The sequence below is a fragment of the Rhinatrema bivittatum genome, chromosome 8 (genome assembly GCF_901001135.1).
Source record: "Rhinatrema bivittatum chromosome 8, aRhiBiv1.1, whole genome shotgun sequence".
Taxonomy (NCBI): domain Eukaryota; kingdom Metazoa; phylum Chordata; class Amphibia; order Gymnophiona; family Rhinatrematidae; genus Rhinatrema; species Rhinatrema bivittatum.
In genome coordinates, this window is record NC_042622.1 from 154,020,299 (window position 1) to 154,041,354 (window position 21,056).

Below are 21,056 nucleotides of genomic sequence, written 5' to 3' on the forward strand. Positions count from 1 at the left end.
GTGCGAGATCACAAAACAACGCAGGCGGCTCTGAGCCTGCAGCATTCGAAGAGACCCCCCAAGAAAGATCCAGGGCGCGGGAACCTCGATTCAGTGCCCCTGAGCCGCTTTGCTATTCTGCATGTAACAGTGTTGCCAGGTTTTCATGAAAGAACAAGCACTTTTTTTCCAAAAAAACAAGCCCAAAAAAAGCCCAAAACACGTGAGATTGAAACTTTTTATTTTTTATAGCATTTAACGCCCTCGCATACTCATTTCCCTCTCCCCACCCCCCTCCGAGCACATCTCTGGCCCCCACACTCTCATTCCCCCCTCCCCACCCCCCCTCCGAGCACATCTCTGGCCCCCACACTCTCATTCCCCCCTCCCTAACCCCTCCAAGCACATCTCTGGCCCCACACACACTGATTCTCCCCTCCGAGCACATCTCTGGGCCCCACACTCTCATTCCCCCCTCCCTAACCCCTCCGAGCACATCTCTGGCCCCACACACAATTCTCCCCTCCCAGCACATCTCTGGCCCCCACACTCTCATTCTCCCCTCCGAGCACATCTCTGGCCCCCACACTCTCATTCCCCCCTCCCTAACCCCTCCGAGCACATCTCTGGCCCCCACACTCTCATTCTCCCCTCCCTAACCCCTCCAAGCACATCTCTGGCCCCCACATACTCATTCCCCCCTCCCTAACCCCTCCGAGCACATCTCTGGCCCGCACACACTGATTTCCCCCTCTGAGCACATCTCTGGCACTCACATACTCATTCCCCTCTCCCCACCCCCCTCCGAGCACATCTCTAGCCTCCACACTCTCATTCCCCTCTCCTCACCCCCCTCCAAGCACATCTCTGGCCCCAACACACTCATTCCCCCCTCCCTAACCCCTCCGAGCACATCTCTGGCCCCCACACTCTCATTCCTCCCCTCCTGATACCTGGCCGTAGCTGCACACTCTATATTCCTTTGCTGTTGCACTCCAATGCTGTGCTACTGGCCTTCCCGTTCCGCCCACGTGCGATGCTGTGCTGGCCGGGTCTGCCCACAAAATGTGTCGTGTGAATTAACAAGGCTTGCATTCTGCTCTGATTGGCTTACTGCTGCAATATAGGGATAGGGTGCGCCGCTATGGACAGGCTTCTTCGCAGCAGCAGATCACTGCAACATGATTCAGAGCACAAGTCCTGCCCAACAAGCCCAAAAAAACGCGACTGGCAGAAAAAAATAGCCCAATTAAAAGCAACCCGCGAATCGGAAAAAAAAACCCGCGAATGACTACAAAAAGAAGCCCAATCTCGCGGTAAATAAGCGAGGTTGGCAACTGTAAACGTCCCCTTTGCTCATTAATAGATTGCAGTTTCCTCCTCCAACCGCGGGATGGCGCAGTGAATCCTTGTCTTGTCCTGCTCCTGTCCGTGCGCGCTCTGTGTCATTCGGCGCGGCTTCTAAGCTGGGAGAGTTGGGTAACAAGAAAGTCTTAACTACAGTTGAAACCAGGATTAATGCTTTTAAGTGGAGTGCATGGCGTTCCCTTTTCAAGGTAGAATAACCCTTTTCAGCCTATAGGGAGGCAGTGTTGGATGGCCTGGTGAAAGGGCACAGAGTAATCGGTGGCAGGCTAAACTAGTTCTGCTTCTACCCCCGTGTCATTCGTGTGGCTCGTAGGTTCTGTTCTCATTCATTGAGTACTTGGAACTACAAAGCCATGTATATATATACATAAAGCACAAGTCGATCCAGTTCTGGTTTTAGTCTATATATATATATATATATATATATATATATATATATATATATATATATATATATATATATATATGGGAGTGTTTGGCAATCCTATTGTTTATCCAAATGATTAGATACTTCCGTGTCGCAAGGGCAGCAACCAGGGCAAGGGTTACTTTCACCACCTCCTTCCCCTGTTGACTCGCAGAATGTCTCAGAAAGGTAGCGTAGCGCCTTCTCTTTCCCCACCCATAGTTCTTAAAGTTGTCGCCCCAGTATAACGATCCGGCTGATCTAGTCCTGGTTTTAACTCCCGCAGCCCCCTACCAGCATGGAGACAAAAGCATGGAGATGTAGTGCCTGCCTGCCTTTTTTTTTTTTTTTTAGAAAAACGGAATAATTGAATAGTGTTTTGGTTACTATGCTAGTTCATTTGGAAATGTAAAAAGAAACATCAATACAAATTATGTTTTTATCCAAGTAATTTAAATACTGTTGTGATAAGATTTCAAGAACTAATCTCCCTTAGAATATAACATTTGCCATACTGGGTCAGACTCGGACCAAAGGTCCATCAAGCCCAGTATCCTGTTTCAGTGGCCAATCCAGGTCACAAGTACTTGACAGGATCCCAAAGGGTAGATAGATTCTATGCTGCTTATCAGAGGGTTAATCAGTGGATTTCTGCAACTCCACCTTAATGGTTTACAAACATTTCCTCCAGGAACTTGTCCAAACATTTTTTTAAACGTGGCTATGTTAATGGCTTTCTCCATATCCTCTGGAAACGAATTCCAGAGCTTAGTTATGCATTGCATAAAAATATTTTCTATTAGTTTTAAATGTACAGCTTACTAACTTCATTTGGTGTCCTCTAGTTTTCATAGTTTTTGAAATGCAATTGCATAGCTCTTGGAGATTAATCACAAATATGTTTTTTGTTAACTTGTGTTTTAGATACATTGAAACTATAAATCCCATAGATAAAATGGCAGGGAAAGATAAGGAGCAAACCAGGACTGGCTCAGCTTGACCCTGATGACATGGTGCTCTTAGTGCATAGTATTTATTTATTTATTTATTTAACATTTTTATACCACATTAACATGCATATTAAACCGAGTGAGAGTATTTGCCTTCTTGGTTGGATCTTAATGTACAGTGCTGCACTGTAAGATACACATAAGAGATAGTCTGTACTCCATGGAGTTTACAGTTTGGCCAAAACAAAGGCAATTCCATGTGATAACTGAATCAGATCACTTGTATGCAATGTTCCCTCTAAGAGCTGTGTGCATGTGCAGCCACGCACAGCTTTTACCCCTCAGCGCAGGAAGACTGGTGGGGCCATGGTGGAACTCATCCCATCACAGCCTGAAGTAAAAAAGAAACCGGCAGCATGTCTGGAAACTCTCCAGGTTTGGCCTAGAAACTACAGAATTCTGAAGGAATTACCGGTCTCTAAGCCAACCTCTCAAAACTCTAGTGATCCTCCTCCTTCCTGCACTTGAAGCCCCAGAATAAAAAGTTGCCAGAGTCATACGGGCAGGAAGAAGGAGATGTGTCAGCCTGTGTGGAGACGAGAAGCAGCATCTGTGTACCTGTGGCAGGGCTGCCACGAATTTCATCTTGTGGGGGGCCTGAGAAGATCAGGGTCACCATGGAGCCCATTCTGCAGCGAGCTGAGAAGAGGAGTCCCATAGCAGGGTCATTGTGGATCCCGTCATGTGTTGGCCCAAGAAGATCGGGGCCAACGCAGATCCCATCCTGTGATGACCCATGAAGAGGAGGTCCAAAGACAAGAGGGAGGCTGAGGCCCTGTAGAGCAGTGGTTCTCAACCAGTATGTCGAGACACACTGGTGTATCACCAAGGGATGGAAGGTGTGTCACCAAATATTTGACATACACGCCTATGCTTTCTATAACAGCCACATGTGCTTGCTGCCTGAGGAGAGTGCAGAGTAAGAAGCCTGGTACTTAAAATTCCCCATCATCACTCCCTGTTCTTGCTTTTCCCCGTTTTTCCTCTGTATCTTTGTTTATAATTTATGGTATTTTGTTCTGTATTAGATAAGGGTCAATCTGCATTCTGGATATTTGACAGAGATGAGGGATTCTGCTAACTAGGATGTAGATTCTGTGTAGGGATCTAGAGCAGTCTGGCTTGCTTTGTTTTTCCAATAGTTAGTGAATTGTGTTCTATATTTGTAGTCTTACTTTTTCTTAGGTAAGGTTGTTGCCTTTCAAGCCCTGGGTGTTCTCTTATGGTATGGCTGGTATGCTATATAATTTCTAAATGTCTTTTTAACAGGTTTTCATGTTTCGCAAACTGTCTGGCAGGGAAGGGATTCTGATGTACTATTACTGAGGGGATATCAGAATTTGAATATATTTTCTGTATGGTGAGTTGAAAGGGGAATTTTCCTATCTCTTCTTTGTATAAATTCCAGAAGAGGTCAGAACTTTCTGAGGTTGACAGTGAAATGTATGAGTGTCTGTATCGAAAAACTTTGCATGACATATGCATATCAATCCCAGATTTCTCACTGATGCAGAAGCAAAGATTAACATTTTTGTGAAAAAAATATGTAATAATGATATTTTATAAACAGTTATTGAAATTAAAGAATATGTTGTCTTTCTCTGCATCATTTTCAACCATAAAATATCTAGGATTTCTTTTTTTTTTTTTAGTAAGGCTGTTAAATGTAGTGTGCAATGTGTCACGCACGTGAGCATCATCTGTCAGGTGTGTCATGACGGAAAAAAGGTTGAGAACCACTGCTGTAGAGTATGTGTGTGAGCATGAGTTGAGAGCTTGTGTATGTGCATATATGTTATAGCAAATGAGACACAGAAACTGTGTATGTGAGAGAGCATGTGAGAGTGAAAGCCTGTGTGTATGTGTGTGAAAGAGCAAGTGAGACTGAGAGCCTGAGTGTATGTTTGAGGGAGGAAGGGAAGAAGACAGGTGGAGAGAGAAGAAATAAAAAAAAAAAAAAAAAGACTCTAAAAGGAAATGGGAAAAGACCGAGAAAGGGAATGTGGCAAAAAAAAAAAAAAAAAGGCTGGCACCAACTGAGTAGAAAAATAAGCTCAGACAACAAATGTAAAAAAAAAATTATTTTGAATTTTTCCTGATTGGGAATGTGCATTATATGTTTTTATTTTGTTCTTTTCTCAGTATTCCACTCTTCAGAGTCTAATTTCTCAGGTTTTTCATTTTATTCTTTTCTGCATATTTCTATTTTTAATGTGGAGTCCCTTATTCTGTATTAGGTAAGGATCTGTCTGTGTTCTGCATGTATAACTGAGGTGCAGTATTTCTGATAGCATGTAGTTTTTCTGTAAGGCTTTGAAGCACTACAGTTTATTCTGTTAACCTCAGTAGGTGGTGTATTAGTGTTCTAAGATATGGTATAATATTTGCATTGCTGCCGTGTCATAGATAAGGCTGCTGCTTTTTGATTCTTGAGATAGTGTTGGTTTGGTATGGTATGACAAGATTCTATATGTCTTTTTTTTTCAGGGGTTTGTGTTACTTCTTAAAGTATTTGGCAGCGAAGGTTGTCTGGTTTGTAGTTACTGAGATGAGTATAGGAGTGGAAGAGGAGAATTGAGTCAGTTTGTATGAACGTGAGAGTCTGGAGAGTGAATGAGAGGAATAAGAATGTGTGTGTCTTTTTGTGCGATTTTTTTTCTTTTAAAATTTCCCTCTAGGTGCTTCTTATGGTCAGGTGCGTCTTATGGAGCGAAAAATGCGGTATTTTTGCTCATGAACAATTCAATCCTAAGAGGGAACATTGCTTATGGTTTGGAATCAAATCCTTTTTGTTGTCCACTCCTCTCTTTCAGGGCTGCTAATTACGAATAAGGCACTGGGATCCATGAAGCGGCTGTAACATACTTGAGTAAAGTATGGGCGTGTCTGCTCCTAGTCACCTGAAATGCCCAGGTCTGTGATGTTTGGCCGGAAGAAGCCTGTGCTTGTATGTCCCAATCCTCTTTTCTTGAAGTGGCTGACAGAGTGGAGAGATGCAGCTGCGGAGAAAGGGAAGCAAACACAGTTTGTTTACCAGAAGGTGCAGTTTGCTTATTTAAAGTTTCCTGTAGTTTGCTTATTTAAAGTTTATATCCCATTCGATCATACATTTTTGGCAGTTGACAAAAACAAATATTGTGTGATTGACATTGACCTTTAAATCTAGACATTATACAAAACTAAAAAAACAAATAATTAAAGCGAACCATGTCTACTCTGTATGTACCCAGATCAGTCCACACTCGTGGGTTTTGCCTCCCTGCCAGCAGATGGAGACAGAGAAAGTTTCACTGACACTGTACATAACCCAGTGTGCCACCTGCAGTCCCTTAGTATTTCGGTCTCCAGCAGATGGTAAATGGTGCAAAACCTGCAGTGCTGTGGTCAGGAGACTGTTTTGGATTTATGAGCCTTCCTCCTAGGGGTTTTTGGGTCCCGAGGACCTTCCCTGTCTGGTCGAGGAGGACGAGCTGGGGGTTGGTGACCCTTTTATATGCTCTCCTCTTTCTTCCATGGGGTGTAAATCTGGAGGTCCAGATCCCTCCCCTTCATGAGGCTGCTGAGGCAGCTTCAGGCTCAGGATGGCTGTTTTCTTTTAGTAGATCCCCTTTTTTAATTTGGCTGATTTCTTTTTTTTCTGCTAACAACTCTATGTTCCATGTGAGAGTGTTCTACGAGCGGAACTCTCCACGGCCCACCCGAGTTAAGGGGCGCTTAGGTACATCCCAGGAGTCTGGACTGATCTGGGTACGTACAGGGAAAGGAATATTGGTTCTTATGTGCTAAGTTTCATTCCTGTGGTATCACAGATCAGTCCAGAGACCCACGCATTTGCTGGGGGGAGAGTCCGCCGATCGTACTGTTGCTTTGTAACTAGTGTGGAATTGGAGGTTTTCAATGCTGATCGCTTAAGTTAAATTAGGGAAACAAGTTTTTTGTTGACTTTTTGGGCAACTTCACCTTCTTCCAGCTTGTTGGAAAGGAGCAAGTTTGCTTAGAAGCTTGCTTAGAAATGTATGGTTGTTGCTGTCATCTTGGCTTGGGTACAGGTCAGTACTGAGGGACTGCAGGTGGTACACTGGGTTATGTACAGTGTAAGTGAAACTTTCTCTTTCCCTGTACGTACCTGGATCAGTCCAGACTCCTGGGTTTTGCCCCCCCCCCCCCCCAGCAGATGAAGACAGAGCAGTTATCAAAACAAACTCTGCCTATATATAGGATGGTGTCACCTACAAGTCCGGCAGTATTCCTCTGTCTCCAGCAGATGGTGGAGGTGCAAAACCTACAGTCTGGGCTGTGTGCTTAGTTGGTATCTTGTGTTTAGTTAGTTTAGGGGGCTTTTTGTCTTTTCTGGCTTATTTCAGCTTTATGTAAAAAAAAAAAAAAAAAAAAATAAGAAAAGGGGCTTGTGGCAGCACAGTGGTCGTTAGGTTCTGAGAGAACCATCCTCCAGTGGTCTGAGGCAGCTGCTTCACAGGGTCGAGGGCCCTACTTATCTACTTAACAGCTCAGGTGGACACCGGGGAGCCCGGTTCACTCCACCCGAAGGGATCAGCACCTTGGACCACTGCCGGGCAAGTTTTTATAATTTAAAAAAATGTTGCTTTCATTTTCTCCCGCGCCGGCTCCCTCTCCCTCACTCCCTGTCTCAGCGCGGTATTTGCCTTTCATTTTGCTGTTTATTCATTGAATTTCATTGAAATTTCTTTCATTTATTTTGTCTTTGTTTTCCTGTCACGACGTGATGCCGCGTTCGTCCGTTTGCTGTGTGTGCGGGTCAGCCCGTGCGCGTCTCTCCAGGGAGGGCCTATGCTCAGCTTGTATCCTGGTGGGGGGGGGGAGAGGGTTCATTGGGAGCTGAAACAAATATTAAAACAGCAAAACTAGTTAAAACAAAGTCTGCCCGGGTCCCGGTTGGGACATCTGCTGCAATTCAATCCTAGGCTGATCAGTTCCCGTTCAGCACGGGAACGGGGGCCATTTTCCAGTCATTCAGGGTTGTGACCAGTGCAGCGCTGGGGGAGGGGGTTTTACCTCCTCCTCTTTCTCCCCAGCAAGGTTTCCCAATGGACAGGGAACCTTTTATAGCCTAATTCCCCTACAATGGAGGATAGCTCCGAGGGGGGCCTCTGACTCCTCCTCCTCCTCTTCGTCACAGTTTATGTTGTTGCTCCATAAAGCTTACAAGGAGAGGAAGTTAGGGAAGCTGCAGTGTGGTAAAAAGGTCGTTTCTCAAGGTTCTAAGCCCTCTACTAAGAAACGGTCTACGTCTAAGGGAGGTGCGGAGCCTTCTCAGCCTAAGCGTCTCCGACGGTCAGGGATTCCCCAGATTGCTACGGATACTTCTAGTCAGGATACTGATCCTGATGACCCAGACCTCCAGCCCAAGCCCACACAGGGAGTGGATGTAGACCCTGATTTACAACACCAAGGCACAGTGCGTGGGGCGCTTGCTGCGGAAGGGGATGACCCTAAGGTGGTGCACCTCTTTAGAAAGGAGGAGTTGGGTCCCCTTATTCCTTCTATTTTAGCTGAACTGGGCATTGAAGGTCCCCCTGAGGAATCTAAACTGGGTGCTATGGATCTGGTGTTGCTGGGTCTGAGAGGTGCTGCTTCTTCTTTTCCCTTTCATTTCTTGGCTACAAATTTGCTCTTCCGGGAATGGAATACCTCCGACCTGGGATTGAAAGTGAGTAAAGCCATGGACAAGCTATATCCTCTGCCAGAGGATGCCTTAGAGCTGCTTTGAGTACCCAAGATAGATGCGGCAGTGTCCACTGTTACCAAGATGTCCACAATCCCGGTTACTGGAGCTACAGCACTAAAGGACCTGCAAGACAGGAAGTTGGAGGATTTTTGAGGTTTCAGCACTGGGCATGTGTGCGGCTATTTGCAGCAATTTCACCTTACGAGCGGGTCTCCGCTGGGTTCAGCAGTTGCAAGCTAACGCCGCCTTATCGGAGGAAGAGGCGGTCCAGGCAGGTCGTCTGGAAGCTTCGGTGTCGTACAGCGCGGATGCACTACACGATCTATTGTGCACATCGGCCAGATCCATGGTTTCAGCTGTCTCAGCTCGTTGGCTCCTCTGCTTGAGAAACTGGTCGGCGGATGTTTCCTCTAAGTCACAGCTTGGGTCCTTGCCTTTCAAGGGCAAACTACTTTTCGGTAAGGACCTGGAAGATATTCTCCCCCAGAGATTGGATCATAAGATTCATCGGTTACTGGAGGATAGACTGAAATCTAGAGGCTCTTTTTCGTCCCGGGCCTAATTCAGAGGGAATCGAAGATTTCGCCCATCTAGAGTGCCCGCGGCCCCTTTTTGGCAAGCTCCTAACAGGCAACAGACCTGGTCCCAGTCCTTTCGGGGCCGCCGGTTTGGCAGGCCTGGTAACTCCCAGTCTGCTTCCTGTGCAAAATCATCACAATGAAGGGGCACCGGTCCATTCCTCGGTGCCGGAGATAGGGGGCAGACTGTCTCTGTTTTTCAAGGAATGGGCCAAAGTAACGACAGACCAGTGGTTCCTTACCGTGATAAGAGAAGGCTACGCTTTAGAATTTACACTGTGTTCTCGGGACTGATTTCTCATCTCTCCCTGTGGTTTCAAAACCAAGCGAAGAGCGGTGCAGGACACTTTGCAGCAACTTCTGCAACTAGGGGCCATTGTCTCAGTGCCTCCGGAGGCAAGAAGGAAAGGCCGTTACTCCATTTACTTCGTAGTGTCAAAAAAAGAGGGATCCTTTCAGCCCATTCTGGATCTGAAAAGAGTAAACAGATGTCTCCGGGTCCCCCGGTTTCGCATTAAGATGCTCTGGTCAGTCATTGCCTCTGTGCGCAAGGGAGAGTTTCTAGCATCCTTAGACCTCACAGAAGCATATCTTCATGTAGGCATTCGGTCGGACCACCAGAGGTTTCTTCGGTTTTCGGTACTGGATCAGCATTTTCAGTTTTGGGCTCTGCCCTTCGGTCTGGCCACAGCGCCCAGGACATTCACCAAGGTGATGGTGGTGGTGGCATCCCATCTCTGCAGGGAGGGGTTGCTAGTGCATCTTACTTGGACGATTGGTTGATTCCTGCGAAATCGAAAGCACTTGCCCAGGAGGCGATTCAGAGAGTACTTCTGCTCCCGCAATCGCTGGGCTGGGTGATCAGTCTCACCAAGAGCCGACTGGAGCCCACTCAGTCGTTGGAATATTTGGGTGCTCTATTTGATACTCAGCAGGGAAGAGTTTTTCTTACCACGGAATGCATCTCCAAGCTTCAAATCCAAGTAAGAGATTTAATGCTCAAGCACCCACCCAGAGACAGAGATTATTTACAGGTTCTCGGGTCGATGATTTCAACATTAGAACTGGTATCCTGGGCCTTTGCTCATATGAGGCCTTTACAGTCCCCCTTGCTTTCCCGATGGAACCCAGTCTCTGAGCTTTTTCATCTACATTTGCCTCTTACGGAGGCAGCATGATCCAGTATCGATTGGTGGTTGGTGACAGACAATTGAACCCGAGGAGTTCCCCTGGAGGTCCCCGACTGGACTGTGGTCACCACGGATGCCAATCTCTCTGGTTGGGGAGTGGTATGCCGAGGAAAATCGGTGCAAGGTCTTTGGTCTCCCGTCGAATCGCTCTGGTCAATCAATCGACTGGAAAGCAGGGCAGTATGGTTGGCGTTGCAAGCATTCTATCCTCTTCTCCAGGGCAAGTCAGTCAGAATTCTCTCAGATAATGAGACCACGGTGGCGTACATCAGTCACCAAGGAGGAACTAGAAGTCAACCGGTGGCGATGGAAGCTCACCAATTGATCAGCTGGGCGGAACAAAACTTGGTAAGCCTAGCAGCGTCTCACATCGCCGGTGTGGACAATGTACAGGCAGATTTTCTCAGTCGTCACCACCTAGATCCTGGAGAATGGGTGCTGGCGGAGACCGCCTTTCAACTCATATGCTATACATGGGGCACGCCCAGCATGGACATAATGACAACTTTTCGGAATGCCAAAGCACCGCAGTTCTACGCTCCTCGCAGAGAGATGGGAGCAGAAGGGGTAGATGCCCTAGTGCTGCCTTGGCCCACCGAGGTTCTGCTGTACGTCTTCCCGCCTTGGCCATTGATCAGCAAAGTGCTCAGGTGGATAGAGATCCATCCAACAGAGGTCATCCTGATAGCACCGGAATGGCTGAGACGTCCCTGGATTGCGGACCTTTTCAATTTCGCAGTGGAGGGGCCGCTGCGATTTCCAGTTCTCTCACACCTGCTGCATCAAGGGCCTGTTTGTTTAGAGGAAGTTGATTGCTTCTGTCTAGTGGCATGGCTTTTGAAAGGCAGAGGTTAAGTCGCAAAGGCTATTCTCCGGCCGCAGTAGCTACGCTTCTCTGATCGAGCAAGACTTCTACCAATCTCACATATGTTAAGAGTATGGAAAGTTTTTGAGACTTGATGTTTGGACTGAGAGGTCACGCCTACCCAGGCCTCGGTGTCTGATATTCTGTGTTTTCTACAATCCGGTCTTTCTAAGGGTTTGTCATGTAGTTCCCTCAGAGTGCAGGTGGCAGCGCTTGGTTGTTTGCATGGCTCGTCCAGGGAGTAGCGTTAGCGGCACATCCGGATGTAGTTCATTTCTTTAAAGGAGCAAAACACTTGCGTCCTCCGATTCGTTATCCTTATCTGTCATGGAGTCTGAATTTTTGCAGGTGGTGACCTAAGAAAAACCACTATAGTATCACTGCTCCCAGAGCTTATATCAAGCCTATTCTACATCAGCTATGTTGACTTCCAGTAAAAAGCAGGATAAAATTTAAAATCCTCTGCATTGTCTTCAGATGCCTGAATGGACAGATCCTTGAATATCTCTCTCAACATCTCTCCCTTTACATGCCTTCAACGAATGCCAGTCCTCCCAAATGGCGTGTCTTTCCTCTCTGCTGATCGCTGCCAGATTGTCCTGCATGAGACTCCGAGCTTTCTCCCGCTACGCTACCACCACTAACTTCACGCCTGGAACCATTCTAGCTCAAGTTCAGAAAACAAACAAAGACATGACTTTTCATCCAGGTCTTCCCCTAAGACCCTCTTCCGGCTCAGCTACCTGAACACTTGTTGAGAGACTGTGTGATACACAACTGGTATAAACTATTCAAAAATGGATCTCCTATGTTGGATTTCAGTGCTACCCTAAGTTACATATTCTAATTGATTGTAAATTCAGATGCCTCTGTTCATTTAAATTTATTGTAATCCACCTTGAGACTAAATTTGGGAAAAGGCAGGATATCAGTTGTCCATAAATGTTCATAAATAAATATACTATTAAGGGAGGTTAACTGACTTACATGAACTATAGTACTAGTTCTGATTTGAAGCTGATTAACAGCTAAGTGTGCTGTTGAGGATAATTGGGATTAAGGTTAGTCTAGTGAAATGGGCCCTTACTTGCTAGTTGAATGCTCATTCCTTTTTTCTACCTGTGTTGAAGGGAAGTTACTGAAAGGTGTGAATATAGTAGAAAGATATTTAACATAGACATAGAAACGTGATAGTAGAAAGAGACCATATGATCTATCTAGTCTTATCCACCTAACTAATTTAGCTTTACAATCCCCATCACTCCCTCAGAGATCCCCTGTGTTTATCGTACGATGTCTTCAATTCATATACTGTTTTTATCACCACCTCCATTGGGAGGCTGTTCCATGCATCCACTACCCTTTCTGTAAAGAAATATTTCCTGAGATTACTCCTTCAAAAGCATATAAATCAGTTGGAGTTGATCCAGGGAATGGCTACTAAAATGGTCAGTGGTCTTCATTCTAAAGCATATGAGGACAGACTTAAGGATGCATACCTTAGAGAAAAGGCAAGATGGGGAGATACGATAGAGACTTTTAAATACTTCTAAGGTTTCCATGGCCTCTCCTTCTAGAGGCTCATTTCCATATCTCTAATGGAAACATTAGAGATATGTAAAAGTCTTTATCGTAACTCCCCATCTTGCCTTTTCTGTAAGGTATGCATGTGTAGATCCTTAAGTATGCTTTAGAATGAAGACCACTGACTATTTTAGTAGTCACCCTCTGGACCAGCTCCAACCGATTTATATCCTTTTGAAGATGCATGAGGTTTCACCAGGGACCTACATAGGGGCAATATCACTTCCTTTTTTCTTCTAATTCCTTTCTCTATGCAGCCAAGCATCTGTTTGGTTTTTGCTGTCACTTTATCCACCTGTTTGGCCACGTTAAGTTCATCAGATAGGATCACCCCCAGATTTCGCTCTTTTTTCATGCTTAGAAGAATTTTTCTTCCTTGGGTTTTTGCATCCTAAATGCATAACTCTGCAATTTTTAGCATTAAATCTTAGCTGCCAGATCCTAAACCATTCCTTGAACGTTGCTAGATCCCTTCTCATATTTCCCCCACCTTCCTGGCTATCTACTGTGCGCTTCTATAGTGTTTCTCATGAAAATGTTGTAAAGAACCAGTCCAAGGATCGATCCCTGAGACACACAGAAACCTTCCTTCCTCGGAGTGAATTCCTCCCATTCAACAAGTTTTTAACCCAGTCACTCTAGGGCCTATACCAAAGGTGCTCAATTTATTTATGAGTTGCCTATGTGGAACTTTTGTCAAAGGTCTTACTGAAATCCAAGTACACTACATCTAGTGCTCTCCCCTTACACAACCTTTTGGGCTCCCTATCAAAGAAAATTATCAGATTCATTTGACAAGACCTACTTCTGGTAAAATTATGCTGCCTCGGCTCTTGCAATCCATTGGATTCCAGAAACTGCACTGTCCTCTCTCTTTTAAGAGCAATTCCATTAATTTTCTCATCACAGAGGTCAGACTAACTACACTGTAGTTCCAGACTCCTCCTTACTTCCACTTTTATGACTAGGACCCACATCCTCCCATTTCCGGTCTTCCCAACTTTAAAGAAGCATTGAAAAGGTCAGCCAGCAGAGCTGCCAGAAATTCTCTTAAGTTCCCTTAATACCTTTGGATGTATCCCATGCGGCCCCATCACTTTACCTTGTTTTAGTTAACTCCTCATGAACACACTTTTCTGAAAACTGAATTTACCTAACTGCCAGTCTTATTTGTGTTTGTTTTCGGTGGTCCTGCTCCTGGTCCTTCCACTGTGAACACCAAACAGAAATATTTATTAAGAAGTTTCACTTTTTCCTCATCAGCCTGTACATGTTCCTCTCCTTCACCTCTAGGACTTACGATGCCACTTTAGCACTTCCTTGTATCCCTAACATATCTTTAAAAAAAAAAAAAAAAAGTAGTCTCCTCCCTCCCATTTTACCATATTTGCTATTTTTCTTCTAGTTAAACGTTTGCATTCCTGACTACTTTCCCCATCTTCTCTTAGCTTTTCCAGATATTGTCACCTATCTTTCTCTTGCTATAGTCTCTTCTAGTTTATGAATGCTAACTTTTTTCCCCCTTATCTTTTCAGCTACTTCTTTAAAAAATCTTTCTCCTCTTATCTTTATTTACTTTCCTAATAAAAAGTTTAGTTGCTCTTATCTCTTTTTAATTTTGCCCACTGCTCTTCTACTTACCCATCCAGCTAATGACTCTGAGATATTTCCCTTTTTTAACAGTTTTCCTGAAGTCTAGGACCCTTACCTTTGAAAGAGCCTTCATCTCCTGCACCCCATTACTGAATGACACCATCCGGTGGTCGAATCCCGGATGATCGTCCACTACAACATTAGAAACACTGTCCCTGTTGGTAAGCACCAGGGCCAGTATCACCCCCTCCCATGTAGATTCCTTTTACCATTTGACAGAACAGATCTCCATGTTTCTAGAAGACACCACAGCCAGGATGACTGAAATCCTCTAGCAATAGCAGTCCTCCTTTCATAGCAATTTTGTGAATACCCTTCATTAAATCTCTATTTTTGGATAGAGTTGTTACGAGTTCTGCGCTTTCTCTTAACTGTGTTTTAAATTTCCTCTAGGCTATCAGATCCCTAAAGAAGTACCCATTACCTCTCCGGAACGGGAAGGAAGCCAAGATCCTGCAAAACTTTGGAGACGGGATCTGTAAAATGTTGGACGAGAAGCTGGAAAAACATTATGCTCAGCATGGTGGGTAGCGAGGAGATGTGCGGTCTGCTTTGTGAATGCCCAGTGTACAGGTTGTAGTCTTGGGGAAGTTCTGTGCAACAGAGTTTGCACAGAATTCTGAGTTTGCCTTGAAGAATTTGATGCGAGGACCAGGAACTAGCAGCGCCAGCCTATAGACAGAAGGGGAGGTAGCAGTAATGGCAGCCTGCTCAGGCTGGAAGATGGAGGAATGTGCTGCTAGCATCTGCCTGCAATGAAAGAGGCTGCAGTGGCAGCTTCAGTATCTGTCCCAGCTCACAATGGAGGAAGCTGTGGCTACTGCGTTGGGCAAGGTGGAGATAACTAGCGGGCAGAGAGGGAGAGAGCAAGAGCTGGGAGGGTGGCAAGAGTAAGAGAGCTGGAGGTTTTGGTGGGGGAAAAGAGACATGAAACTAGAGGGGGGGAGAGAAAACAGGGTTCCTCTTCATCTAGTCAGACCAGTCTACACCAGTTGGTTATGCACGCCAGGAGGCAGATGAAGACGGCATCCTTGCTGACACCAGCTTGCCGGTATTCTCTGTCTCCAGTAGATGGTAGGCAAGCAGTCCTGTGCTGTGGACTAAGGCTGGATAGGCCTATCGGCATCTGGCAGGGGACTGCTCCTGAAGTGATGGTCAAGTACTGTCTTCCTGATTCCAATTATCACAAATTGCAGTGGCTCCTACAGTGACAAATTCTCCCTCCTCCAGTTGAGCAGTGACAGGACCATGGGAGTTCCGGTGTCGCTGGTAGGATTTGGGGAATGCTTTATTTTATTTCCTGATTGCTCCCTCCCTCCCCCCTCTTATGGTTTTACTTCCTGGGTTCCTTTGGCTGGCACCTCTAAAAAAAAAAAAAAAAAAAAAAAAAAAAAAGATTGAAATGTTTGCCTAAAAATTAATAAAGTCCCTCCCAAAAAAACTGAGGATTGCTAGGATTGAGGCAGACTGCTGAGAGTGTTTACAGGGGTGTGTGTGTGCCTGTGAGGCTGGTTCCCACCACGGGAGGGTGGCTGATTTCAACGGGGAACTAAAGGCAGCCCGTGCTTGGCAGTCAGTGCATTGTTGCAGCCCTACTGAGGTTTGCTGCTCAGGAACATACTGGGCTGTTTCTGAGCTATGGGGGGCATTTCCCGGAAGGAGTTCAGGCATTTTAGGGGGCCATCTGGTCTAGATGTTGTTTTTTTTTCTCCTGCCAGTGAGATAGCCTCAAGGCCTGCGGTGGCCATCCTGACATCATGGGACTGCGTGAGGGCCTTTGTTTCTCACTCCGATGTGGCTATTTTTAGCTGGTTGCGAGGATCATAGCCTATGGATTCCTCTTTATTCATTGCCTTCTAGAATGTCTTTAGCTGGCTGTCTCAAGGCATGTGAGTTTCATCCCAGTGTCTGTTCCAGAATTTCTTCTGGGGGAGTTTAAAGTATTGCCATGGGAGCAAGTTTATTTCAGTGGGAGGATCCGCAGCTGGCGACTGTGAATCGGAGGCCCTTTCTGCACGACTCCTGATTTCAGAGGGGTTGTCAATGGCTATTTTCAAACCACGCAGCACAGCAAAGCAGTTTGGACCTTCCCCTCCTCTAACACCCAAGGGACATGATCTGGACACAGCTGTGTCTGATAGGTCAGCTGCAAAAACCACAGCTTTAGGGCAAGTTATTTTCATGGCTATTACCACCTTGCCTTGGGCTGCTATATCTAAAGAGTGTTTTGAAGGCCTGCAGGTCTTTTGTAAGGGTCAAGGAACCAATTGGGGGTCAGTTTCAGCCATATCTGGATCTTCAGGCTCCCTAAGCTCCCAGGGCAGGAAGAGGGCCAGGATGGAGGAAGAAAATGTTTTGTAAACAAAACGTTCCCTTACGTACCCGCATCAGTCCAGACCTTGGGTTGAGCCTCCTTTCCAGCAGGTGGAGACAGACCAAAACTGAAAGGATATCCTATATGAGGACAGAGCCTATCCTGTAACCCTTCAGTATTTGTCTGTCTCCCAGCAGGTAGATCAGCTCACCCTTCGGTCTCCTGATTCGGCTAGTTAGCCGGCTTTCCTTCTCTTTTATCGGATCAAGCAAGTACTTAATCTTAGCTGTTCTTTCTTCTCATAAAAATAATAAAGTAGATCCCTTAGGATTTTTTTCTTGTACAGGAGATGGTGCCGTCTCCTAGCTCTTGCCGGACTCAGGGGGGCTTTGCCCCTTGTGCGCTGCATAGCCTGAGTCCGTCTGTGCTTCCCGGTGTGGGGACCGAGACTGGTGGTCCAGTCCTCGTCTCCCCCTCCTCTGGCTGCCAATGGGGCTGATAGCCCTAGTGCTGTGCTCAGTTTAAAAAAAAAAGAAACATTTTAATAGTTAACTTTCTTCAGCACTTTTAAATTATTCTTTCGAATTTTATTTTTTGAGTGTTCAGGGGGCTCGAACCGGCAGCCAGACAGGCAGGAGTCAGCAGATTCCTCCCCTGGTTCACTCCTGCTGGTGGGCTGCCAATATATATATTTTTTTTTTCAGACTTTTCTTCTCTTCAGTGCGGCTCTTCTAATGCCGCGGCCAGCAGCCTGCCTTGCTTGTGGGCTGCCCTCTTCGCGTTTTTCGCGGGAGGGACTTTGCTCTGCCTGCCTGCCGGGTGGGGAAGGCCCCTCCTCGGCAGGGCAAGCAAATTTAGCCCGGAGATCGAATCCCCAACACGTGGCCAGGCCGTTCCCGGGTTGGCAAAGCCCGGGAATGATGGCCATCTTGGAGCAAGTGGAGCGTTTAGAAGCCGTCATCGCCTATGGGGCTGATGCGCTCTACGACCTCCTCCGCGTCACATGACAGGAAAGCATGCAGGCGGATTTTCTAAGTAGGAATCTTCTGATTCCTGGTGAATAGAAGCTCAGTTAAGATGCCTTTCAGTGTATTGTTCTCAGGTGGGCTCTGCCTCGCATGGATCTAATGGTGACTCACAGGAATGCCAATGTTCTGCAGTTCTTCAGTCATCACAGGGAGGCAGGCAACTGCTGGATAGACACATTGGTTCAACCTTGACTGGTAGAAGAGCTCCTCTCTCTTCCCTTCTTGGCCTCTGACAGGCAGGGTTCTATGGCAGATAGAAGTGGAGTGCACTTGAGTGATTCTGGTGTCCCCAGATTTGCCTCAGAAAGCTTGGTATGCAGATCTAATGAGACTTCAGAACAATCTTCCTCTTCGCCTCCCAGATGTCAGGGGTCCTCTGGTTTAAGGACCAATTGCCTTGGTCAACCCTTTTCAGTTCTAACTTACACCTTGGCACATCAAATGGCATTTCCACTCGTTTAAAGGCTTGTGAGGGTTCTACCTCTTTGGTTTACATTCGGGTCTGGCGCATCTTCGAGACATTCTGCAGGGAAAGATCTGTGTCTCTTTGGCGTTTCAATGTTCCTGGTATTTTGGCTTTTCTCCAGAATGGTTTGGAAAAAGGCTTGGCTTTGAGTTAGTTCCCTGAAGGTTTAGGTTGCAACTCTATTCTGTTACAGGGGAATATTCTGGGTATATCAGTGGCCACTCATCCAGATGTCTCCCATTTTTAATGGGGAGTTAAGAAACTCCTCCCTCTTTTTATTTTTTTTTTATTTTTAGTCTTCAGTGGGATCTCAGTTTGGTTCTTAAGGGTTTGGTTGCATCTCCTTTTGAGTCTCTGAAGCAGGTTTCTGTGAAAGATCTTATCCTGAAAACAGTTTTTCTAGTAGTCGTTTGTTCAGGCTGATGTATTTCAAAAATCCAGGCACTGTATTGTGGAAATCCTTTTCTGATCATTGGTTCTGAATTTGTATCCTTCACCCTGTAACCTCCTTTTTGCCTAAGGTCTTGTCAGTGTTTCATTTGAATCAGTCAATTACGCTTCTGGCCTTTTCAAGGGCTGAATGTTAGGGCAACAAGTCCTTAAGGTTTCTGGATATGCGTCGAGTCCTCCTTAGGTATTCGGGAGGTATCTAATTCTTTTGTAGGTTAGAAAGATTATTTGTTTTGTTTGGGGGGTGGGCCCACACAAGGTTGACGCAGCCTCAAAGGGCACTCTTGTCAGATGAACTAGAGATGTGATTGCTTCATCATATTTATTTAAGGGTCAGAGGGCTCCTGAGATTATTTGAGCTCATTGGACAATGGTGCAGGCCTCTTGGGCGGAGGCAGTTACAGTTTCTCCTGTGGATATTTGCAAGGCAGCTATATGCATTCTTTTACCAAGCATTACAACTTGGACATTTTGGCTAAAATGGATGCAGATTTTCAAGTGTGAGTTCTCAAAGCAGTTCTTGTTTCCTTCCTCCCTCCTCTCCCTAAATAGTGGGGCTTTGGTACTGCTCACCTTTTTGGACTGGATTGGTTTATCAGGATGAAATGGAAAAATACATTTTTACCTGTTAATTTTCTTTTCATTACTCCTGCTACCCCAGTCCAGAACCCTCCCTGTTTGAATTGTGCTGGGCGTGCAGTTCCACTGCCTGTCTTGTACCTATTTCTTTCCAGACAGCTTGGGCCAATTTCCTGTTTGGTGTGTTTTTCCCCATCCTGTTCTCCTTCCTTGTTTTATCACTATTTAATCAGACAGGGGAATCTCAAGGATTTCTCTTGTCACATGTTCAGACTTTTGTTATGGGTGTTACCTCCTAATTTGTGGTGTTGTGTTTTCAGTGCTTTGCCATAAGGATATTGGGTTTTTGCTGTGCTGCATTGCCTATACATAGTGTCAGTGATGTCACAGGAGAAATCAGTGTGTACTGCCACCATCTGGTGGTAGGGGGACACAATCCCACCTGTTTGGACTGGACTGGTGTAGCAGGACTAATGGAGAGAAAATTAACAAGTAAAAATTTCTGCTTTTACATCTTTCGTCTTTTTCCATATTGCATTTCAAATTATTACTCCATGATAGTGATGATATTTGGCCAAAATAGTATTAAGAATTTTAAAATATTGTGTGCAGAAATTTACTTTTTTTGCACAGAATTCCCCCGGGCCTAACATTTATGTGATAGCGCTGTAAAGGAGGATGCTTTTCACTAAACGTTCTTTTCATTTTGGGCCTGGCTTCCAAGTGTCATATGGCTAACTTTCCAAATTTGATTGCATACAAAATTTAAATAATTATAAAGATTATTAAAAAAAAATAAAAAAAATTTTTAAGTTAGAGTGAATACAGCCTCTGGTGTTCTAGGTACTGAGGGACCTCTTCATTCTTTGGAGTGCTCCAAGCTGGATGAAATGTCTACCACCAAGAAGAGGAGGAAGCACACCCCACTCAAGGATTGTTCTGGTGATTCGCTGCCTGTCCTGCCTCAGGAAAAAGTGAGCAAGAATCTCGGCCCATCACCTTTGGTTAGTGTCAGCACTGCAAAACAAATTAGAACCCAGGGCAATATTAATGCAAGCTTCCCTCACAACCAGTGGCACAGTATGGGTGGCAGTTGAGCAAAAGTCACTCTCCCTCTCTCACAGGCTTCCCTCGCACACACATACTACACACATACTGCCCCAGAACAGGTGCAGCATTCTCTCTCTCACACACATCCTCACGTGCCTTCACTGGCCAACATCCTTGTAAGATGAGTTGTGCCTTTTGTGATGTCCGATGAATTAATTTCTGGTTGTTTGTCTGCCCAGAAAAGGAAAAAGAAAGAAGATAAAAAACCTCGTAACTACATCCCTCAGAAACGTTCCGGTGCCTACGCCATACTGCTGACGCTATATAGGGACAGCAAGGTATACTTCCCATCTCCAGCCAACGCAGCCTGCCTCAGTTTCATAATTAAAGATTTTTCTGATTTGGTGGCATTACCCAAGAGCTTATATGTGGCAGAAGTATTTGGATTGATTGCCTGTCCGCCCTTCTACTCTTTATAAAGGCATCAGTTCTTGGGTCATTCTCATTTGTCTTGATTGGCTTGATACTCCTGGATATTTATTCTAAATGTCCACATGCAGAAAGGGGTCAGGATGCTTCATGCAGGGGGAAAAGAGGAGATTTGGTGTCAGTTGTGACATTACAGTAGAATGGCCAGGTATCCTTCTGTACACAAGATAGTCTTTTTTTTTTTTTTAAATGTATTGTCCTGTGTTATGCTTATGCAAAAACAGGATGTATAATTGTCATGTTGCTCAGTCTGGCTATCCATGGAAAAAGTAGTTTATACATGACACAGGGGAGCAGACCTGGAATTTAAAAAATGGGGATTCAGATGGCATGGGGCATT

General features: G+C 45.5%; 1 protein-coding gene across 4 annotated transcripts in view; it reads left to right on the forward strand.

Moving 5' to 3' along the window:
- Positions 1 to 1,205: 1,205 nt before the first annotated feature.
- The window catches only part of MUS81 (MUS81 structure-specific endonuclease subunit), a 92,906-nt gene continuing 73,055 nt past the window's right edge, over positions 1,206 to 21,056 (forward strand). Inside the window, exons 1-6 of one of the 4 annotated variants that reach the window (XM_029612173.1) lie at positions 1,209 to 1,535; positions 4,033 to 4,123; positions 5,577 to 5,803; positions 14,734 to 14,863; positions 20,021 to 20,181; positions 20,467 to 20,565. In XM_029612173.1, the coding sequence (XP_029468033.1) occupies positions 5,669 to 5,803; positions 14,734 to 14,863; positions 20,021 to 20,181; positions 20,467 to 20,565 (525 nt within the window). In that variant the 5' untranslated portion in view covers positions 1,209 to 1,535; positions 4,033 to 4,123; positions 5,577 to 5,668. Of the gene's footprint in view, positions 1,536 to 4,032; positions 4,124 to 5,576; positions 5,804 to 14,733; positions 14,864 to 20,020; positions 20,182 to 20,466; positions 20,566 to 21,056 lie in introns of all 4 variants that reach the window. The other 3 variants (XM_029612175.1, XM_029612172.1, XM_029612174.1) reach the window with 3 other exon arrangements.